The sequence below is a fragment of the Grus americana genome, chromosome 5 (genome assembly GCF_028858705.1).
Source record: "Grus americana isolate bGruAme1 chromosome 5, bGruAme1.mat, whole genome shotgun sequence".
In the NCBI taxonomy this organism is placed as follows: Eukaryota; Metazoa; Chordata; class Aves; order Gruiformes; family Gruidae; genus Grus; species Grus americana.
Window position 1 is genome coordinate 29,178,733 of NC_072856.1, and position 18,343 is coordinate 29,197,075.

The 18,343-nt window shown below is 39.8% G+C and overlaps 1 protein-coding gene across 2 annotated transcripts in view; it reads right to left on the reverse strand.

Moving 5' to 3' along the window:
• The window catches only part of LTK (leukocyte receptor tyrosine kinase), a 108,360-nt gene that overhangs the window by 58,172 nt on the left and 31,845 nt on the right, over positions 1-18,343 (reverse strand). Inside the window, exons 2-4 of one of the 2 annotated variants that reach the window (XM_054828571.1) lie at positions 6,112-6,225; positions 2,110-2,265; positions 1,246-1,468 (exon numbers count right to left, since the gene is read on the reverse strand). In XM_054828571.1, coding sequence (XP_054684546.1) covers positions 1,246-1,468; positions 2,110-2,265; positions 6,112-6,225 — 493 coding nt within the window. Of the gene's footprint in view, positions 1-1,245; positions 1,469-2,109; positions 2,266-6,111; positions 6,226-18,343 lie in introns of those variants that run through there. The other variant, XM_054828572.1, reaches the window with a different exon arrangement.

Consider the following 18,343-nt stretch of genomic DNA (forward strand, 5'->3'; position numbering starts at 1 on the left):
CTATGATCCATTCCAGAGATGCTGCAGTGACTGTGATCAAAGCCTGGTCTGGGCATCTAGGTATTTCAAAAGGGTATTTTATGCGTTTATATAGGGGATGGAGCTGTGGCTGCAGTTGCAGAGGCTTGTCAAACACTCGAAGCAGCAAGGGCAGTTATAGGTAACAAAGCACATTAGAAGCTGATCCCAGGAAATGCAACAGATTCCTTGTGAAATTGGCAAGAAGGAGAAGAAGTAGCCAGGAAGGAAGTGAGCAATAGCTAAAAGCAGGAGAGAAAGAGAGGGATCTGAAAGAAAATAAATACTTTTTTTTTTAGTCAAACTCTGCTGTCTTTGGCTGACCAGGAGTCTTGGCTACAGAACTCCATGGCAGCCTGGGGAGTGCCAAAGAATTCAAAGAAAACAAGAACTGGGATCTATTGCTTAAGTTCTCCATGGGAGTTAGTCAGGTGATAGAAATAAAAAGCTCTATTGTGTGTCTGACCCAGGTTCTTACAAGGCAGATTGCAGCAAAGGAAAAACAAGCACATGGAAAATGGCAAAATCAGATGACACGTGGACTTTTCTCCTTCTTTTCCTGTTGTGATTCATTCCCTTTGCCCATTTCTCCTCCTTACTCCATTCTGCTACACGCAGGAATGAAAGAGTAAAACACTAGGAAGGTCAAAGAGAAGAGAATACAGGACAAGAGCCAGGGTTGCTGCACTTTCTTTTTTCATCTTCACCTCTTCTCACCTCTAGCTCCTGTTTCTCCTCTTCCTGAATGCTACAAATGAAGCAAAAGAGGATGCTCCTGAACTTAGCAGACAGAAGGAGGAAATTACAAAAGAGGTAAAGCTAACCCCACCTCAAAATGGGAAATTTGACCCTTGTAACAATGATAGGACCCTTTGATTGCTTAGAGATATCAGTCACGTTGCCAAGGCAGTCTTTGGACTGAGTGTATTTTACAGCTATAGTCCTACCATCAGTGAGAATCAACCACTCCTGATCCTTCCAAATGTGAGGGAAGAAGAGTCTTAAGCAAGTGTGTTCTTTGCAAAGGGGACACACAAAACCTGGGTCTGTTACAGACATCCTGTCAGGAAGCTGCACATTTCAGTCCTGACAGTTCTACCTTCATTTTCTGCTGTAACAGCAACAATGATCTCAAGAAGGGAGAAGACACTGATAAACAGTGGCCTGAAGGGACTCCACCCTACCCTGCAATTCAAAGTCTAAACAGCTGCAAATTGATTGTCTTACCCGGCATCCTCCTCATGGCCAACTCTCAGAGAAATTATTATATTTCTGTTTGTCTCCACATATCTGATTTCAACTGTGAACCTCTGGAGGAGAGGAACAGCATCCTGTGAATATATGGCCAGTTCCAGCAAGCAAGAGTCCAAGCTCCCAGGCAGGATGGGGCTATGCAGGCTGAACTCACATCTATCTGGGAGCCTACTGGTGTTCAGGAGGAAAATGTCCCCTGTGAGGAAAAAAAAAAAAAAAAAACAGAAGAGACACACAGTGTGGATGGGAGAGAGATAATACGAGGAAAATGGATAGAGTTTGAAGAAAGGAATCATGAGAAGAACTGAGACAACTGTGCACAAAATGCAAAAAATAACAGAAAGTAGAGAAAGGAGAATAAAGTAAAAATGAGGGAAATAAGTAAAGAAGTGGTAGAAGGAATGAGAAGAGAGGAAACCAAACACAGCAGAGTAAAGACATGTCCAACAAAACAAAAGCCAATGACTTTGCAAGTCAGACAGCAGACGTGTGGAGCCAGCTCTGTCTTGTAAAGGATTGAGTTTCCTAAGAAAAATCCAATCTCTGTAAGCAAAAGTAGCTTATCCTAAAACAGGAAGATACAAATGGGGTATATAAAGGGGCTGGCTATATACAGGGTACATACATACACAACTCAGGCAGTACACATACGTTATATGGCTTTTAGTGACTCCTGGGCACTGACAGCATGTTTACGAGTAGTGCACCAGAACCAGCATATGGCAGCATTTTTTGTGACATGTGCCTGAGGCCTCAGCATGTTGCTGCCACCCAGAGCTGCTACCAGTGCTGAGAGAAAGCAGATGTCCGTTCGAGGGGAACTGTAACTCTGCCTACCTTCAACATCTCCACGGGAGGAACTGTTTTCCAGAAGCAGCTGCTGCCTCTCCTGAGACACCAGGACACCAACTGAAGATAACACCCAGTCTGGTTTTCCAAAATTGTCTGTAGACGTCACCCATGAACAGCTTGAGCCGATGATACAAGAGATTTCTGTTATGAGAAACCAAAGGTTTCATTGAGGCCTTCCCCAGGTCAAGGGGCAGAGGTGGTGCGGGCACATGAATGAGCAGATCTACAGTGTATGGGGGCTATTTCTCCGAAGAAATGGAAGAGTTGAAGGGAAAAAAGCAAGTTTGTCTTGTGCAATAACAATGGAGTGTCTCCCAGGGCAGGTAAAGGAATGTGTCAGAAAGAAAAACCACCCTGAAAATTCTTGGCGGGTGTAAATCAGTCTCCTCCCACTGGTATCAGCAGTGAATTTACATCAGTGGAAGGTCTAGCCCGTATGTACGTAAAAATCTTGAATGAGAGTAACACCTAGTGCAGCAAGGATATTGAAACTGTATGGATTTAGCATTTTGCCAGAGATGAACAAATGAAATTCTAAGGTCAACCTCAGCAATAGAAAAAACTTGACAGGGTCTCAACCAGAAGAGCTGAGCAATGCAAGCTTTATATATTTTTTCATTATTTTTTTTTTTTAAGCAGTTTTGCTTTCCTCCAGCAGGATGGATAAGAACAACCTTTTAACAAACTCCAGAGTCCATTCACAGCACTGAGAAGACTAGATCATCCTGGCCGGAATTTTTCATAATCAGCATGTTATAAACCAGACAAGAAGTAATTCACTGTTCTCTCATCAATCTAACATAAACTCCCTGAAGGGATGTTAGCTGCACAAAGCTCTCCCACACAGAGTGGGGCTGAACAGATATGGTAAGCTGATATTAACTTGCATGATATTTATTTTCAGTAGTAATAATAATATTAAAGTAATAACTGGAGGACCCCCAGGCCATATAATAAGAGACTAAACATTCACATTTGGGATTCTGACTTTCAGAGGGTATTCAGACCTCGCAGACATGAATGTCACAATGTTATCCCTTTGGTAGCCCTATTCCTGGGGAGGAGAAAAGACAGCTATAAAGAATAGAATTAAGGTCAGGGATATAACAAGGATAGGTGGATGCACAGGCAACACAGATGGGGCAGAAATAAAAACATAAGAGCCTCCAGAAAATTGGAAACAAATTTCAGAAAAAGAAGAAATGGAAGCATCTTTTGAGCGCAACAGTGAAGTAGACAAGTTTTCCTAATTTTTAAAGTTAATTGTAACTACATTTTTATAAAACAGCGGGTAGCGTGCATGGGTGAGAGAAACACGGATGCTACAGCATTGCACATCACTGTGGGGTTGGACAGGCAGTGAACTCCCACCAGAGCACACATCCACCCCCAGTTCCTCTGCACGCTCCCCAGCCCTGTCTGGCAGGCTTGCTGCTGGAGGTTACTGCCTCTCTCAACCTACCACCTGGGCCAAACACCTGAATGACTTCTCAGCCCACCTCATCAAATCCATACAGCTCAACAAAGGTCTATAGTGCACTGTTCAGCCCATCATTTTTAAACAGAAGCCACAAGCAGATGAGCCAGCAAATTGTGCGCGCCTGTGTGTGTATGCGATGCCAGCTTCCAGCAGGACACAGGAAGGAGGACGCCAGCCAGTCTCCTGGCTCTGCTGGATCTAGGGAAAGATGTCTGTGCACAGCTTCAGGTTATGGTGTGATGATCCAGTAAAGCAGCTTTAGGGTTCTCAATTGCTCAGAAACTCCATGGCTGTGTGTGAGAGAGCAGAGGCCTGATCCAGACTTGCTGTGCTGTTTCAAATTTATTCAGGTTTGACAGGTTAACTCAGTACCCACAGATTTATTGTCAGTAGTAGTAATATTTTTATCAGGTAAAAATCTAGTTGGTCATAAACCCGGAAAGCAACTTCTCTCACAATAGCGTGACAGTGCAAGAGAGCAAAGTGAGAGCTCAGGAAAGAAAAAAATCCTTTTCTTCTTTAAATACAGGGTTACTTGAAACTAATGTTTATGACAAAATAATTCCATTAAATCTTACCAATACCCCTGCTTGCAGTAGCATGGACTGTACCAATGCAAACTTAATCCTTCGAACGTGCCCTACATAACAAAGAAGTTCGCAGCTCAGATAAGTGAACACAATGTTCTCCTTCAAAAGCACATAATTCCCATACTCTCCGAGCTGTATAAAGCTTATCTGCCACAGCCTGAGGTCTGAGAGGATCTGAATGCCTGGAAGAAGAGTCTGAAATAGATCAGGGAAGTTGTTGACATGCAGTAAAAAAATGACTCCAAGCTTTCTGGCAACAGATCATGTGCATTGCATTGTGATGGAAAGATCAGTCAAGAAGAACCTGTTGTTTAGCATAAATCACAGAGCAAAAGGACTGGGTGCACTCATGTGGTCACAGTAAAAGAGAACACTGAAAGCTAGAACCTCTGATACTACTGTGTACCACCTTACAGATGCTTCATCTCCAGCTTTGCTTTGCACCTATGAACTTGGAGAGCTTCAAGCGCAGGTCCCCAGAAAGGCAAACTGTGACAGAAATGAAAAGTAAAAAAGTAAAATAGATAGATAAATATATCTATATTACTACAATCAGCAAAGGACATATTATAAGGTGTTACAAAAGTGCTCTGAAGAAGCTTAGACTGAAGAAAGCTCACAGACAGTCCAGGGCATGTCAGAAAGGAGGATTACACTTTAAAGAATCAGATACCATCTGCAAGATGTTACTATAAGGAACTCCTCTCTGGCAAGGCTAGGTCACCCTGGCACCTCCTGTGAGGAATGTATGTAACTTTTCTGGCATGCACAGGCCTTTCTTTATTGTTTAGAATCTTCATTAATGACCTGGACAAGGGCACAGAGTGCATTTTGGGGTCCTGGTGGACAACAAGCTGTCCATGAGCCAGCAATGCACCCCTGTAACAAAGAAGGCCAGATGCTTCTTTGCAGATTGAGAGAGGTGATCCTTCCTCTCTACTCAGCACTGGTGAGACCACATGTGGAGTACTGTGCCCAGATCTGGTCTCCCCCATACAAGAATGATGCCGACTTACTGGAACAAGCCCAGCATTCGTCCACAAAGATGATTGAGGGGCTGGAGCATCTTTCTTAAGAGGAGAGGCTGACAGAGCTGGGACTGTTCGGTCTGTAGAAGAGAAGACTCATGGGGATTTTATCAATGTGTACAAACACCTGATGGGAGGAAATTCAAGTTGAACACAAGAAAACACTTTTTTACCGTAAGAGTGGTCAAACACCGGAACAGGTTGCCCAGAGAAGTTGTGCAGTCTTCATCTGTGGAGATATTCAAAAACATCTGCACAGGGTCATAGGCAACCTGCTCTAGCTGACTCTACTTGAGCTGAGGGGGTTGGACTACATAATCTCAAGAGATCAGAACTAATAACAAATGGTTCATTTCTCTTGGGAATTTATAAAGTATAGTGTTTGCTACATCTATCCTGGCACCACAGTAAGATCAAATTCATCCTACCTATGTCACTAGCATTTTGTCCAGCTTACTGGGCTTTTACAAGGCCTAGAAAAAGAAAATTCCGGTTGAAAAAAAACTTCATTCAGTATCAAGAAAGTTAGTTTTTTCTATAGTTGCTGGAAAGAAATAATAATTAGCTTTTATTTCAAGAACTCCCAACCCCAAATCTGGTGGATTTCACTGTGCTTTTGGAGAAGATTATTCCCCCCCCCCCTTTTTTTTTTTCTGCTGTGTTTTTGTTTGATTGTTTGTTTGGGGGTTTTGTTGGAGGTTTTTTTTAATAAGGAAGTAAGGGATTCCCTTAAGATTACACTGGCCTTTCTGAGTCATTGCTCCATTTCCAGTCAGCAAGCCAGTGGCACAACTTTCTGGTAAAGGGTCCTTGTGACTGCCGGCATCTATCCTGCACCTAGATTCTGAAGTGGAAATAAGGTGGATGTAAGGAAGAGGACTTGTTGTACCTGGTTTAGAAGGCTGATGCAATGACACCATCCCATTTTTTATCAGGGAGAGCTTCTGAGGTGGATTTGGTGAAGAAGAGTTTTCTTCATGTGATCCAGAACAGGAGACAACAACTACAGCAAAACAAGAACAGGGAAAAGTTTGATGTTTCTACATAAAACTATGTTCCCATATTGTTAAACATGAGCATGCATTTAACAAAGCCCTGTTTTATTACACTCACCCTCATTACAGCGTACTGGTGCAGTACTGTCCTGTTGATGTCTCAAAATAGCCCTACCACTTCCCAGAAACATAACTACAACAAAAAATTTTACTTAATAATGTGTTCTTTACTGTTCTTTATTCACTCTCATTTCTACCAGTGTATAGCCTCTAAAGAGACACTGTATACTCCAGTAGTGCCCACGTTGCAGCAACAGTACATCTAGCTGCCTGCCAGCTACACCTCTAAAGCATTCAGGTTGGATGGGGCTTTGAGCAACTCAAAGATGTCCATGCCCATGGGCGGGTGGTTGGACTAGATGATCTTTAAAGGTCCCTTCTGACCCAAACCATTCTATGATTCTATGACTAGAAGAAGAGTTCAATTGTAAAATATATGCTATGTATACAATACATGACATAGATTTATCAGCAATCTTTTGGAAGGACCTGCATGAGTGCTCTCATCTTCAGTGTGCAAGAACACCCCATCTGAAACTAACACTAATGAAACCTTTGCACCACTGCACACACATCCAGAGAACAGATTTCTTTCTTACTGCCAGGCATGAAGGCTGGGATTTTCAGAGGAATTGGGTAACTTTCTTGTATTTGATATCTAGTAATAGATACTCTCTCCAATACCCTTCTTATTAATCCACCTGCACTGGTCTATCTCAGGGATCCCTTTGTCATATATCTATAAAACCCTTCACTGGTAACTGACATTCGATCATAATTATGGCACCAATACATACACAATGGTGCGTTTTAATTCAGATCAAATCTTAAGAGTCCCGATGCAAAGTTTGGTTGTGCTGGAAAAAAAGACCAAAATCACAACAGATATAAAAGGTGATAGAAATTATTTTCTACTTCACTAATGTGAATATTAAATCCAGCATGCTAAGATTAGCTGGTTTTAAACAGAGGTGTTCTTCTGGGTCAAATTTTTGTTATTCAAAGTAGAACAAATTTACCAAAATTATTATCCATTATAGTACGCCTGACAATTAAATATTCAGTACCTTCTGACTTCTGTTTTTTTCTCTGACTCATACCATCAATGGCTTTTTTATTTATTTAACCTGTGCATGTGAAAATACACAAGTCCTGAACTAAGCATGCAGGAATCTTTACTTAAGACTGTTCCTGGTCTTTTCTTTTCTAGGATCATAAACAAGTTGACCAAACCAAACATATTTGTTTTCAAAAGGTGTTCAGAGAGATGCAAAATGAGGTGCTTTCAAACCTCAGCCATGTGGGTTATGAATTCAGCAATATAAAAATGTGAAATCATGTCAGAGGAGACAAGAATCCTATTCACATGAATTGCAGTTGAGAAAAATATGTATATACATGCCATTGCTAACAGCTAAGATATTCTCAACAGAACTAATTTGAACAGTAATATTATGAAAACATACAGAAGGATCTAGAAAAAGAAACTCAAAAATACCAACCCAAAACTTGAACATATGCTCAATTTTTTCAAACTTACCACTGCTTTTAGTTTTTCAGCAATATCTGGTCTGATTTTAAACTGCTAAAATTATTTTCATTTTAATATATATGACAATGCGCATCACGCAGTGAGTAAAATGCTGTGAAATGTTTCATAGCATGAGAATGTTGTATCCTTCCATCTTTTATTACAGCACTGAAGACAGCCATCAGTCTTCATGGGGTTCCAAGGAAAGGATAACTGTGGAACAGAACGGTATCATGCTGCAGCAGACACATGCTGTACTGATGACAGACCTGTGGTCTCCACATTTTTTCCTGCCTGTGTTCAAATATGTAGGGACATTAATGTTTGAAAAGCTGATTCTGCACTGTATAAAAGACATTGGCACTGGTCTGCTAAGTAAGGTACCTTCAATAATGGGATGAAATCCTCAAAAATAATGTCAATTCTTGTTTGGCCAGCCTTATGAAAGGCTTGCCTTTCTTGGCTTGCCTTAGGAAAAACAATAGGGGAATCTCTTCATAAAACTGTCAAAAAAAATCCATGCTAAAAATCAATCACATATTGCAAACAAATGTGTTTCACCATATTAAAAGAAATTCTGCTGTGGAAAAAGAACAAGACCTTTTGACAACTTGAGTCTGCTCCTGCCAACTTATGTTCTGTGTCTGTTGAGATGTTATTCAGTTCTATATCTTATGATCTTTGTTAAGTACTGCTGTAGCTTCAGTATTTACTTCCTTCAGGGCTTTCTGTAAAGTCTGTTCCGCCCACTCATCTCCTCGCATGCTCCAAGCTGCTTGTGTATTTTGGAAACAGGCTGAATATCATGGACCCACAAAACATAGTACGGTCATGACAGAAGTTCTGCTAGAGATATTCCTCCTGATAAAACTAAAACTTAATCACAATATTTGACTTGCACTCTCCCCGCCATTCAATTACATAAACACCTTTGGGATTTTCCTCATTTTTCTCATTAGCAAACACAAGTTCCAGTGACAGACTACCATGAACAGAGGCCTCAGCTACTTGAAATATGAATCTACTCCTTTAGTGTGAAAAAAATATCCATTGCCATTGGTGATGGCTGACACAAACAAGGTACAAAAGGTTTTTGTACTTTTGAGATAAGTGTCTCAAGAAGTTTGCTGGTCTGGTATTGAGATATATTACAACTTTACTGCTTTGTCACAACGAGCACTGCATAAAACTTGATCTGCTAATTACATTATGCACTGTGCAGACTGTCAGCAACATCCTATTCGATTTTGGCAAAAAGCCAGGAGGGTTCATTCAAATGCCTGGTAATAACCCTACTCACCTACCTTGGAAACCTTGGGAAGATGCCACTTACTGAACTGGGCATACAAGAGGAAGGAAAGGTAGATTTTACAGTTGAGTTCACTGAGAGAAAAAATATACTTGGACAGGAGACCCCAGACCCAGTGATAGGCAAGGAATTTGTTCATATGCCGCCACAGAAATATGCCCTCATTCATTTATTTCCTCATAGCAAAGAATTTCTGGCTATAACTCAGCAGAAAAGGACTCACAGTATGAGGAATCCATGCATGAGATCTGGATAGTGATTTTGTAACACTCCAGTCCAGCCTACACTTGTACTTTACATCTCAATTATTTTTCTCTCTCACTCATTCAACTTCTCTTATTGAACTGAAAATCTATTGCACACAGACACTAACATAAACTCTTCTCCACTTCCCTCTGAAACTCCAGAGATGCTTTCAATAAACCCACATCATATCCTCTCATACATGCTTGTATGTAATTCTTGTATGACATGAATTTCAGCGTTAGACAAATAAAAACTATCTCTTTTCAACTACACAATTTCTCTGTCTTGATCAGCAAAAGACAATCATTTAAGTGAAAAGAAATAAAAGACGGAGAGAAAGGAGATCTGTGATTTTAAGCTAAGTCTGCCATTAAGGAACATAAAATGATCAGGAAGAAACAGTAAATGTAACAATATTCAATTGTCACAGCAAAAATATGGGACCTTTTAACAGCACAGCACAAATCCATCACTTTTTCTGTAATCAAACACAGTAAAACCAGAAGCCTCCAGCACTGGGAAGGTAATTCCATTTCTTTCACTATCTTAGAGAAAAAAAAGCATTCAGACACCTGCAGGGCTGAAATTTTTCCTGAATCCTTATGTTACTTTGCAGAAGAGAAGAAAATTACAGAAAATACTTTTAGAACTCATGATGGGAAATCAATTCCAGGTCAGCCAAGCCATCTTCCTGCCAAAATAGGCATTTCCTTTAGAGCGTTTTCTAGTGGTTTTCCCCATCTGATATCAAAATAGCAACTCAGTATTTCTCACTGCTTCTTATGAGAAGATAAACTAACATACAGACTAATAGATCGGACTGTCAGGAAGTCCGACTAGACAAAAAGAAGACTCTCTGTCTACTACCTATCCTAGTATTTTTCAATTACTCCTAAACCTTCCACTTTCAGCTCAATAAATAATCTCTCTCCTTCATGAGTATTTACAGCTTTAAGTTATTAACCTTTCACCTTGAAAATGTCACTGTGATCTCCTGCTGCTTGCTATTAAACTTCTTTATTCTTTGCTCATTAGACAGTTGGTCCCCATGTCCCTTGCTTAATTCATCACTCTTTTTGTACTCTGTCCAGATAAATTGCAGGTAATGGTCAAAAAGGGGAGCATCACGACAAAATGCAGTTTTGCCAAAGCTTATTATATAAGGTGATACTTCAGGATCTTCTCAGAGCCCCCTCCATTTTTTCCAGGGTTCTTAGTGAAAGGCAGACATCAGTGCACACTAATGTCATGCTATGCAGAATGGCCATTCTGCTCCCTCCTGAGATTTCCCTCTTTATCTGTGCAACAACCTCATCGGTCATTTTGGCCAAAATAAATCATCTTAGTTGATTGTCCACCATGACATCAAGTCTCTCTCTGGCATATGACCTTCCAGACCAGGTATTCCCACACTCTATATCTATATTATTTCCCTTTGAGATACCTGGTTTTATTGCATTGGTGAGTTGGAGTCTGCCTTATATTTTTCTATCTTAATCTTTATGTTATCAGGAGATTATCAGTACAGTTTTTATGTTGTCTTTTGACTTACTGCTAACACTATTAAATAGCACATAGCCCAGAACTTACCCGTAGAAGAAACTTACAGGCAGAGTTAATCAACAATGATTCCTGTTTATACTTTTATTTTAAATCTACATGTGACATAGCGATTTGTACCAGCCAAGGCAGGCACTAAAGTACCTATCAAGCGTTACAAATTTAAGTATGTGACTGAAGTTGGAATCCTATATCCACACTATTTTTGTCACTTATAAACTCATTTAAAAACTGACACTGCAACAAGAAGTCTTTTTGAATAAGTCCTTTAGATTGACATGCAATTATAAACCCTCTTCTAGTTCTTTGATCCTATATCAAGTGTTCTGATATTTTCACTCAGACTGATGTTAAGGCAGAATCTTCGTATTACCAGGCAGTCGTATTCATATGGGCAGAGAGTATATCAGCACTTGTAAATACAACCATCCAGCACATTCCATTTACCCTTTTAAATACTTATGCAACATTAACTTTCTTCCAGTTCTTCAGCATTTCTTCAGTATCCCAACGCTTACTGAAAAATTCAACACTGATGTCTTTTAAAGCTCCTCAGCTACTTCTTTCAAAATTCTTGAACACAAGCTGTCTCGACCAGTTGTTTTACAAAGCCGGCATTTTAATAACTGCCTTTTCACATCTTTGTGTTGCTATGAAAACTATTGCATTATTTCTATGTGACAGTGAAGCATCAGTTGTTGGGTTGTTTGTTTTTTTCCTAGAAGAGAAATATTTATCAAACTCTTTTTCTTTTTGTCTCTGTTACTGACAAGTCTACCACACACATCTATGACAGATTAATATCATTGCTAAGATGTTTTTGCTACTAATACACTTGGAAAACTTCCTTAGACTTCCCAACTCTGCTTCTGGTTTCTTGTTTTCTTTTGCTTTCTTCATCTATTGCTAAACTTTTGACTTTTCAACTTACTTTTATTGCAAGCAATATACTTTTTTCCCTATTTTTTATACCAGCATAGCCTCCCCTTTCACCTATAGGTTTATGGGTTTCTGGCCATTTACACAAACAACCCAATCATTATCTGCATCTTTCTGTCCACAGCCTTTCTTTCAACTCAGTTAGTGTGACATTGTTTTAAACTTTGGGAGATTTACCTCTTCTGAAGTACCATGATCTAGAACTTCAGATATTATTTAGGCAGTAAAGTCCATTTATTTGAATATCTAGGCTGAAGTACCAGGCCACTTCAGATTTTATTCTGTTTCAAAGAAGTGTGCATTCAAGCCACAATCGCTTCCGTTCATATAACATCTCGGTTTAGTACTGAGCTCGGTTTTTACCTCCGTTCTTTATTTACTCAAAATAGGCCTAAGACAATATCCAAATATGTGATATTGTCATCTACTCAACATTTGCAAAGATGGTCTCATGCTAGCAGAACGAGACCGCCAATATGCCACTTGTATTGAAGGCTTCACACACATACACACAAACACTTTTTCTCTCCCCTTACACACAATAGGCTAGTTAGTATTTTATTGAGATTTTTAGTTGCATTTGAGTCAATAGCAGTCATCACCATTGATTTTAGGTATTAATGGATCTTTTGTCCTTCAAGATCATTTGGTTCAATGGCTAGGGAAAGAGGAGATGTCATTTTTGCCATGCGATGCTGTTCTGAACCTACTTCTGTCCTTTGATTCCAATCACTCCCTCCTAGTCTGAGAAATTCCAGCTTATCAGCACTTAGGTTTAGAAATTAGTTATTCCATTCCATTGCCACTTGTTTATTAGCCAGCCTCATCACACTAGCAGTAGGCAATTAAAGAACTCCTCTTTTAGTCTTTGGTGCCTTGATTAATTTTATTCTTGACACCTTGACTCTCTGCTAAACAAGTGATTTTTATTCCTTGCTTTTCTATCATTTCCCTTGGTTGCTAATTTAACACCATCCGAACAAGTCTGGCCTAACAAGGTTGCTTTCCCTCCAGTGAGCTGGAGGCCAGTCAAACCATGCAGCCTCTTTTCCCCACAGAACACAGACATGCATTTCGTAGACCCAAGTCTTATACAACATACCTGGCTAGCAGAATACTTACAGATTTTATTATTTTTTTTTAAACTTTGGTATTGTTTTGCATGCAGAACATGAATGGCATCTAAGAACACACCTTGTACGTTCTTCTTCTTTGGCACCATTAGAAGATTTCTAAAAAGTACTTACATTCTACAAAACTAAAATCAGTCATTTATGCTAGTATGGACTACATTTGGTAGCTCCTTGCTTAATTACTTAGAGAACCTACTCAGCTGTTGCAATCCTATCTGGTATCCCATCCACAAAAGACAGAATGCCACCTCCTTGCCCACCTGCTGACTGCTGACAAGAATCTTCCTTGAAGCGTGCTAAGTGGATCGATCTGAAGAGCTTTTCACAACCAGGCACTGAGCAACTCCCAGTTACAAGATTCACTTGGACTGCCAAAGATCGTCTGCAGTTTCCATGACATACAGAATGACTAGACATTTACAGTTCTACAGAATTCCTATGGTCCTCTTTCCTGCTGCTCACAGCATGCCTGCTTCCTGGCTGCCCCTAGTTACACAAAATGCTGCTTTGTCTATCATTTCCTCACTTTCTCTCTTCGGTCACTCGGTGGCCGGTTCTGTCCCTGGATAGTGATGTTTCCTGAATACTGTTGTCCAACTACTCAAATCTTTGTTTCTAATAAAATCACTATGCTGCACTTAAAAAACAAAGACTCTATAAGCTCTGGCACAAAATGCAGTGCATTGCAGGTTTGCACCACTTTGCTACAGCTATTAGACAGAAATCACCCAGAAAAAATTTTGCCCATGCCATCTACATTTTTCTCACAAAACTCACCTATTAGATAAGATGTAAGATGGAATTCTTGGGTCCCTCCTCTTGATACTACTTCCCTAACTTGGCATATTGCCTTGGAATAGAAGCTTGCTATTTATGATTTCTTATTCAGTTTTCAGTGTACATGTACATCTACTGAAATAGATCTGAATGACTATTTTAATTACAGTTGAGAAATAGCATGCCAAAACCAAGTCCTGAAATCCAAAAATATGCTATCTACTAATTGTGTACTGTATACATGAGCGTACTCACGTGTGCACATATTGACACATTAACTTAGAAAGATTTCTCTTTTTATAGCACAGCTGTTCATTACTCATATGTCTATTTTTATAATACTTGCTGCTTATTACTCACTGTTAATAAGGGCTAGGTTTTGCATTGTGTCTCACCTCTATTAAAGCTGCCAGGAATCAATCGCATGCTACCCAACTGTCTGAAGGCTTTCCAAGGACCTTTGGGATGCACTGTTCAGAAGAGCTGCATTCTGCTCTCATCCTTACTTTCTTTTCTCTGTTCAGGCTGGGGTGACCGCTAGCAGAAGAGGCATCTACTCCATTTCTGCTAGCTGTGTACAGACATGATACTGACAGCTAGCACAGGTTGTACCAATGTTGGTCCTGAATAAGAGGGATTTGTCCATATGAAAAACATCTGGTTTTCTTGGTGGAATTTCACTGGTCTGAGCTACAGCTTTGCATCTGAAAGTTGGCCATTCCTGGGGTGATGGCATGTAAAAAACCACAGTTGCTGCTTATATCACATCTATGTTGGAGACAGCAGAATTCCAAATCCTGAACTCTTACTCTGGTACCTTTTCCTCCCTGGCTCCTCCATATACATTAACAGGGAAAGAAACATTTAAAATAAATTAAGGGGGGCATAACTGTGTTTTTCTCATAGGCAATATGGATCTTCTTGGCTTTGTAAAACGTGGCCAAAACAGAGGTAGAAAAAAGAAGGGGAGAAAAAAAAAAAAGAGAGAGAAAGAAAAAAAGTATCAGAAGTGTTCAATAAACCAAAAAGTGGGAAAAAAAATTATTCTTTGAAACCTTTTATTCACTTTTCAAACTTTAAAACACTTTTTCATTTTTGTGCAATAAAAACACCATCCATTCTTAAGGAAAATTTTCCTCATTGGTTATTTTTTTAGGTTGACCTTTCAATATTTTCAATCTAGTTTACAGCTGGGCCACACAAATGGTTACATTGTCAAAACCCTAAGGATGACAAGCTTGGGGGAGAGGAGGGATGCAAGGCTTTCAAGGTGGCTTTGTCATTAGAGGAAAGGGATGTGAAATGGCACCACAAGGTACCTTTTTGTAAAACAAACTGTCAAAGAACCATCATCACAGAAGGACCATAGCTTGGATGACTGGCTTACATCAGATGTTTAACTCCGAGATTAATAAGAGGGATGTGTCCAACTCTTAATAGAGGTTTTCAAGCAGCTCCAAAGAAGAACCAAGGAATACATAATGGAGATACATTTTGCCTTCCAAACGAACAGTGCTTCAAAACTGTTGTGTTCTTGTGCATAAGTTTAGAGGAAGAAATATAATTGTTTTATTCCTTCAGAACAGCGCTCATTATAGGGTTTTTCAATTGCAGCTTAAAAGGAGAGATGTATGTGTGAATTCACACATATAGATGTGACAGGCATAATTAGTCACAAGGGAAGGTGAAGGAAGATATAAAGCCTGTAGATGCAGGGAGCGTTAGAAGGCAGAAGAGAAGGGCTCCCTCGAAAGACCGCCCGTAGCCTCACTCGCTGCTGACGACCGTAAAATGCTGAGCAGTGGCTATTTTCTCATGGCATGTTTTTATATGAAAATGCCAGTTCCATTACTTAATGGGAAATACTAATATCTTCCAAATATTCACGTGGAAACTATTATAGCATTTTGTTAAAGCTGAAACATGTCTTCTTTACTCCGTAATCTGCTTTGAGTTCAGAGTCTGTAACGTTCATGCAGTAAAATGGAGTAATACCTAGTTGAAATATTTTAATGCTTTCAAAACAGAATGTTTGCCATACTGAATGACTCATTTTGATTAAGTCAAAGCATAAATTTGAAACAATTTGGTTTGTGAAAAAATGTTAGGATTTAGAGTCTTCATCATGATTAGAAATGAAACAAGATTTCCAAAATCAGTTTCCTATGAGACAGAATATTTAATTTTCAACAAACTCATATGCTAAGACACAAAAAAAAACCCCTCTGTGAACTGCTCAGAGAGACCAATAAAATTAGGCAAAAGAGAAATGGGAGACATAATTGCTAGAGAGCTACCCTCTAGAAGTTCAGCCACCAGCTTCCGGATGCCTCTGCATTTTGTGGCCTGTAGCAGGAGTTCTGTGCCCTTGCCCTTCAGCTTCCATGGCATCCCAGTACAACATTTTGCAGCAAAAGAGAAATTGTGTGCCAGCAAGAAAGTGAAAGAAATATAATATTCAGATCTGGGTTTTGACTGAATTATTACAATGAATATGGAATTGATCCCGTAGAATTCAATTTAGTAAAAAGAGAATTATTTTCAATTACTTGATTTTACACAACATAAGTGGAGAGGATAAAAGTGACTTTAAGTTATCCTTGGGCTCCCTCGATCTTCGAGGTTACTTAATGTTCCTTTCTATCCTTCTTTTACCAGGAACAGCCTTAGGAATGCTCTAAACATACGCACTGCTCCAAGAATCCCTCAGGGGCTGCTCTGCTCACAGAGGCTATCCAAGCACAAAGGCACATTTCCTGCACTTCTTTTCTCTTTGATCTACTTTTGACACAAGGATGACTGCCAACAGCTCTTCATCATCTAAGGATTTCCCTTTGAGAACTTAACCCTTGCATAGCAGTGTAAGTCAGTCAGCTATAAGGATGCTCCATACATCATTAAAAGCAGCTTTATTAGATACACACCTTTTCTCTGGTAATTCTTCCCAGATAGGAACAGAGGATCTCATGCCACATCACTGTGTCTAGCAGAGACACTGCTCATGAGCAGGGTTCCCATTCCCACTCTGCTATTAGCCTTCTGAGTCACTGTGTATAACAACACAGATAGTGGGATCAACCTTGGGGATGATGCTTTTAGCCAAATGAAGGGAAAGTGTGACGCAAAGACTTGGTTACTGTTGTCTTATCAACACTCTTGGTTCACCTAAAGGTCAAGAACAGACAACACTAATTTCCTTCTCCAGGATTCTTGGCCGTGGAATGCTACAAACTTTCCTCCAATATTCAGCTTCTATATGAATCCATTGGGAGATTATTGAGGGATCCAAAACTAATCCATACATGGCAGATAATTCCATCCTTTTCCAATTTTGTATCAGAAACAATATCATCTTGTAGCTTCATTAAAACATACCAAAATCCACCCTCTGCTGAAGAGCACGTGACTACCAGTAAATTCTGCAACACTGAGAGGATAGTGGTAGCAAAAGAGAAATGCCTAAAAACTTGCACACTCCCAGATGGTTTCCATGCTACTACTGAAGGCCCTGTGCACAAACTGCAAAGTGCTTCTCAATACGGTTTTGCCCTGAAGAGAGCATGCACAGTTGTACACTGTGCCCTCTCACACAGAAATGTAATATTCACACACACAAAGCCATTTGCATAACAGTCTGCCCAGCAATGAAACAAGAAAAATATTTCACTACATCTATTTTTAATAATGGGAAAACACTCAGATATTAAATTAAATAGAGGATATATAAACCAGCCAGCTCAATATACATAGTTGTTTCCAAGATGTGGCAGTGACAAATGTAGCAGAAAAAAATGAAACTACAACTTTGGGGAAAGCACCAGATGCCATGTTTTAAGTTGAAAAATTAATGTTTAATCAAAAAAGGATAGCCTAATACATATAATGTCATTTGTAAAGAGTAAGCGTTCGTTTCATTTGACCATACCAATCCTTAAGAACATTGTTCAGGATTTCCTGCTATTGGGCATACTGTATTTTCTCTTCTAAATCACAAAATCTTCTTTGTGGAATAAGTAGTAAACATATAACACTGTGAACTTCCTCTAGCTCCTCTTCTTTCAACACCCTTATTAATGATTGACTGCTTTATTAAAAAAATTAGGGTATCCTTGCCTCTACCTATTCTCTTTAAAACTGGCTCTGCTCTGAGCTTCCTTTCATAGAATCATAGAATTTTTAAGGTTGGAAAAGACCTCTAGGATCATCAAATCCAACTGTTAACCCAACACCACCATGTCTACTAGACCATGTCCTGAAGTGCCACATCTACACGCTTTTTGAACACCTCCAGCGACGGTGACTCCACCACCTCTCTGGGCAGCCTGTTACAGTGTCTGACCACCCTTTCAATGAAGAAATTTTTCCCAATATCCAACCTAAACCTCCACTGGAGCAATTTGAGGCCGTTTCCTCTTGTCCTATCACTTGTTGCTTGGGAGAAGAGACTAACACCCACCTCTCCACAGCCTCCTTTCAGGTGGTTGTAGAGAGTGATAAGGTCTCCCCTCAGCCTCCTCTTCTCCAGACTAAATAACCCCAGTTCCCTCAGCCACTCCTCGTAAGCCTTGTGC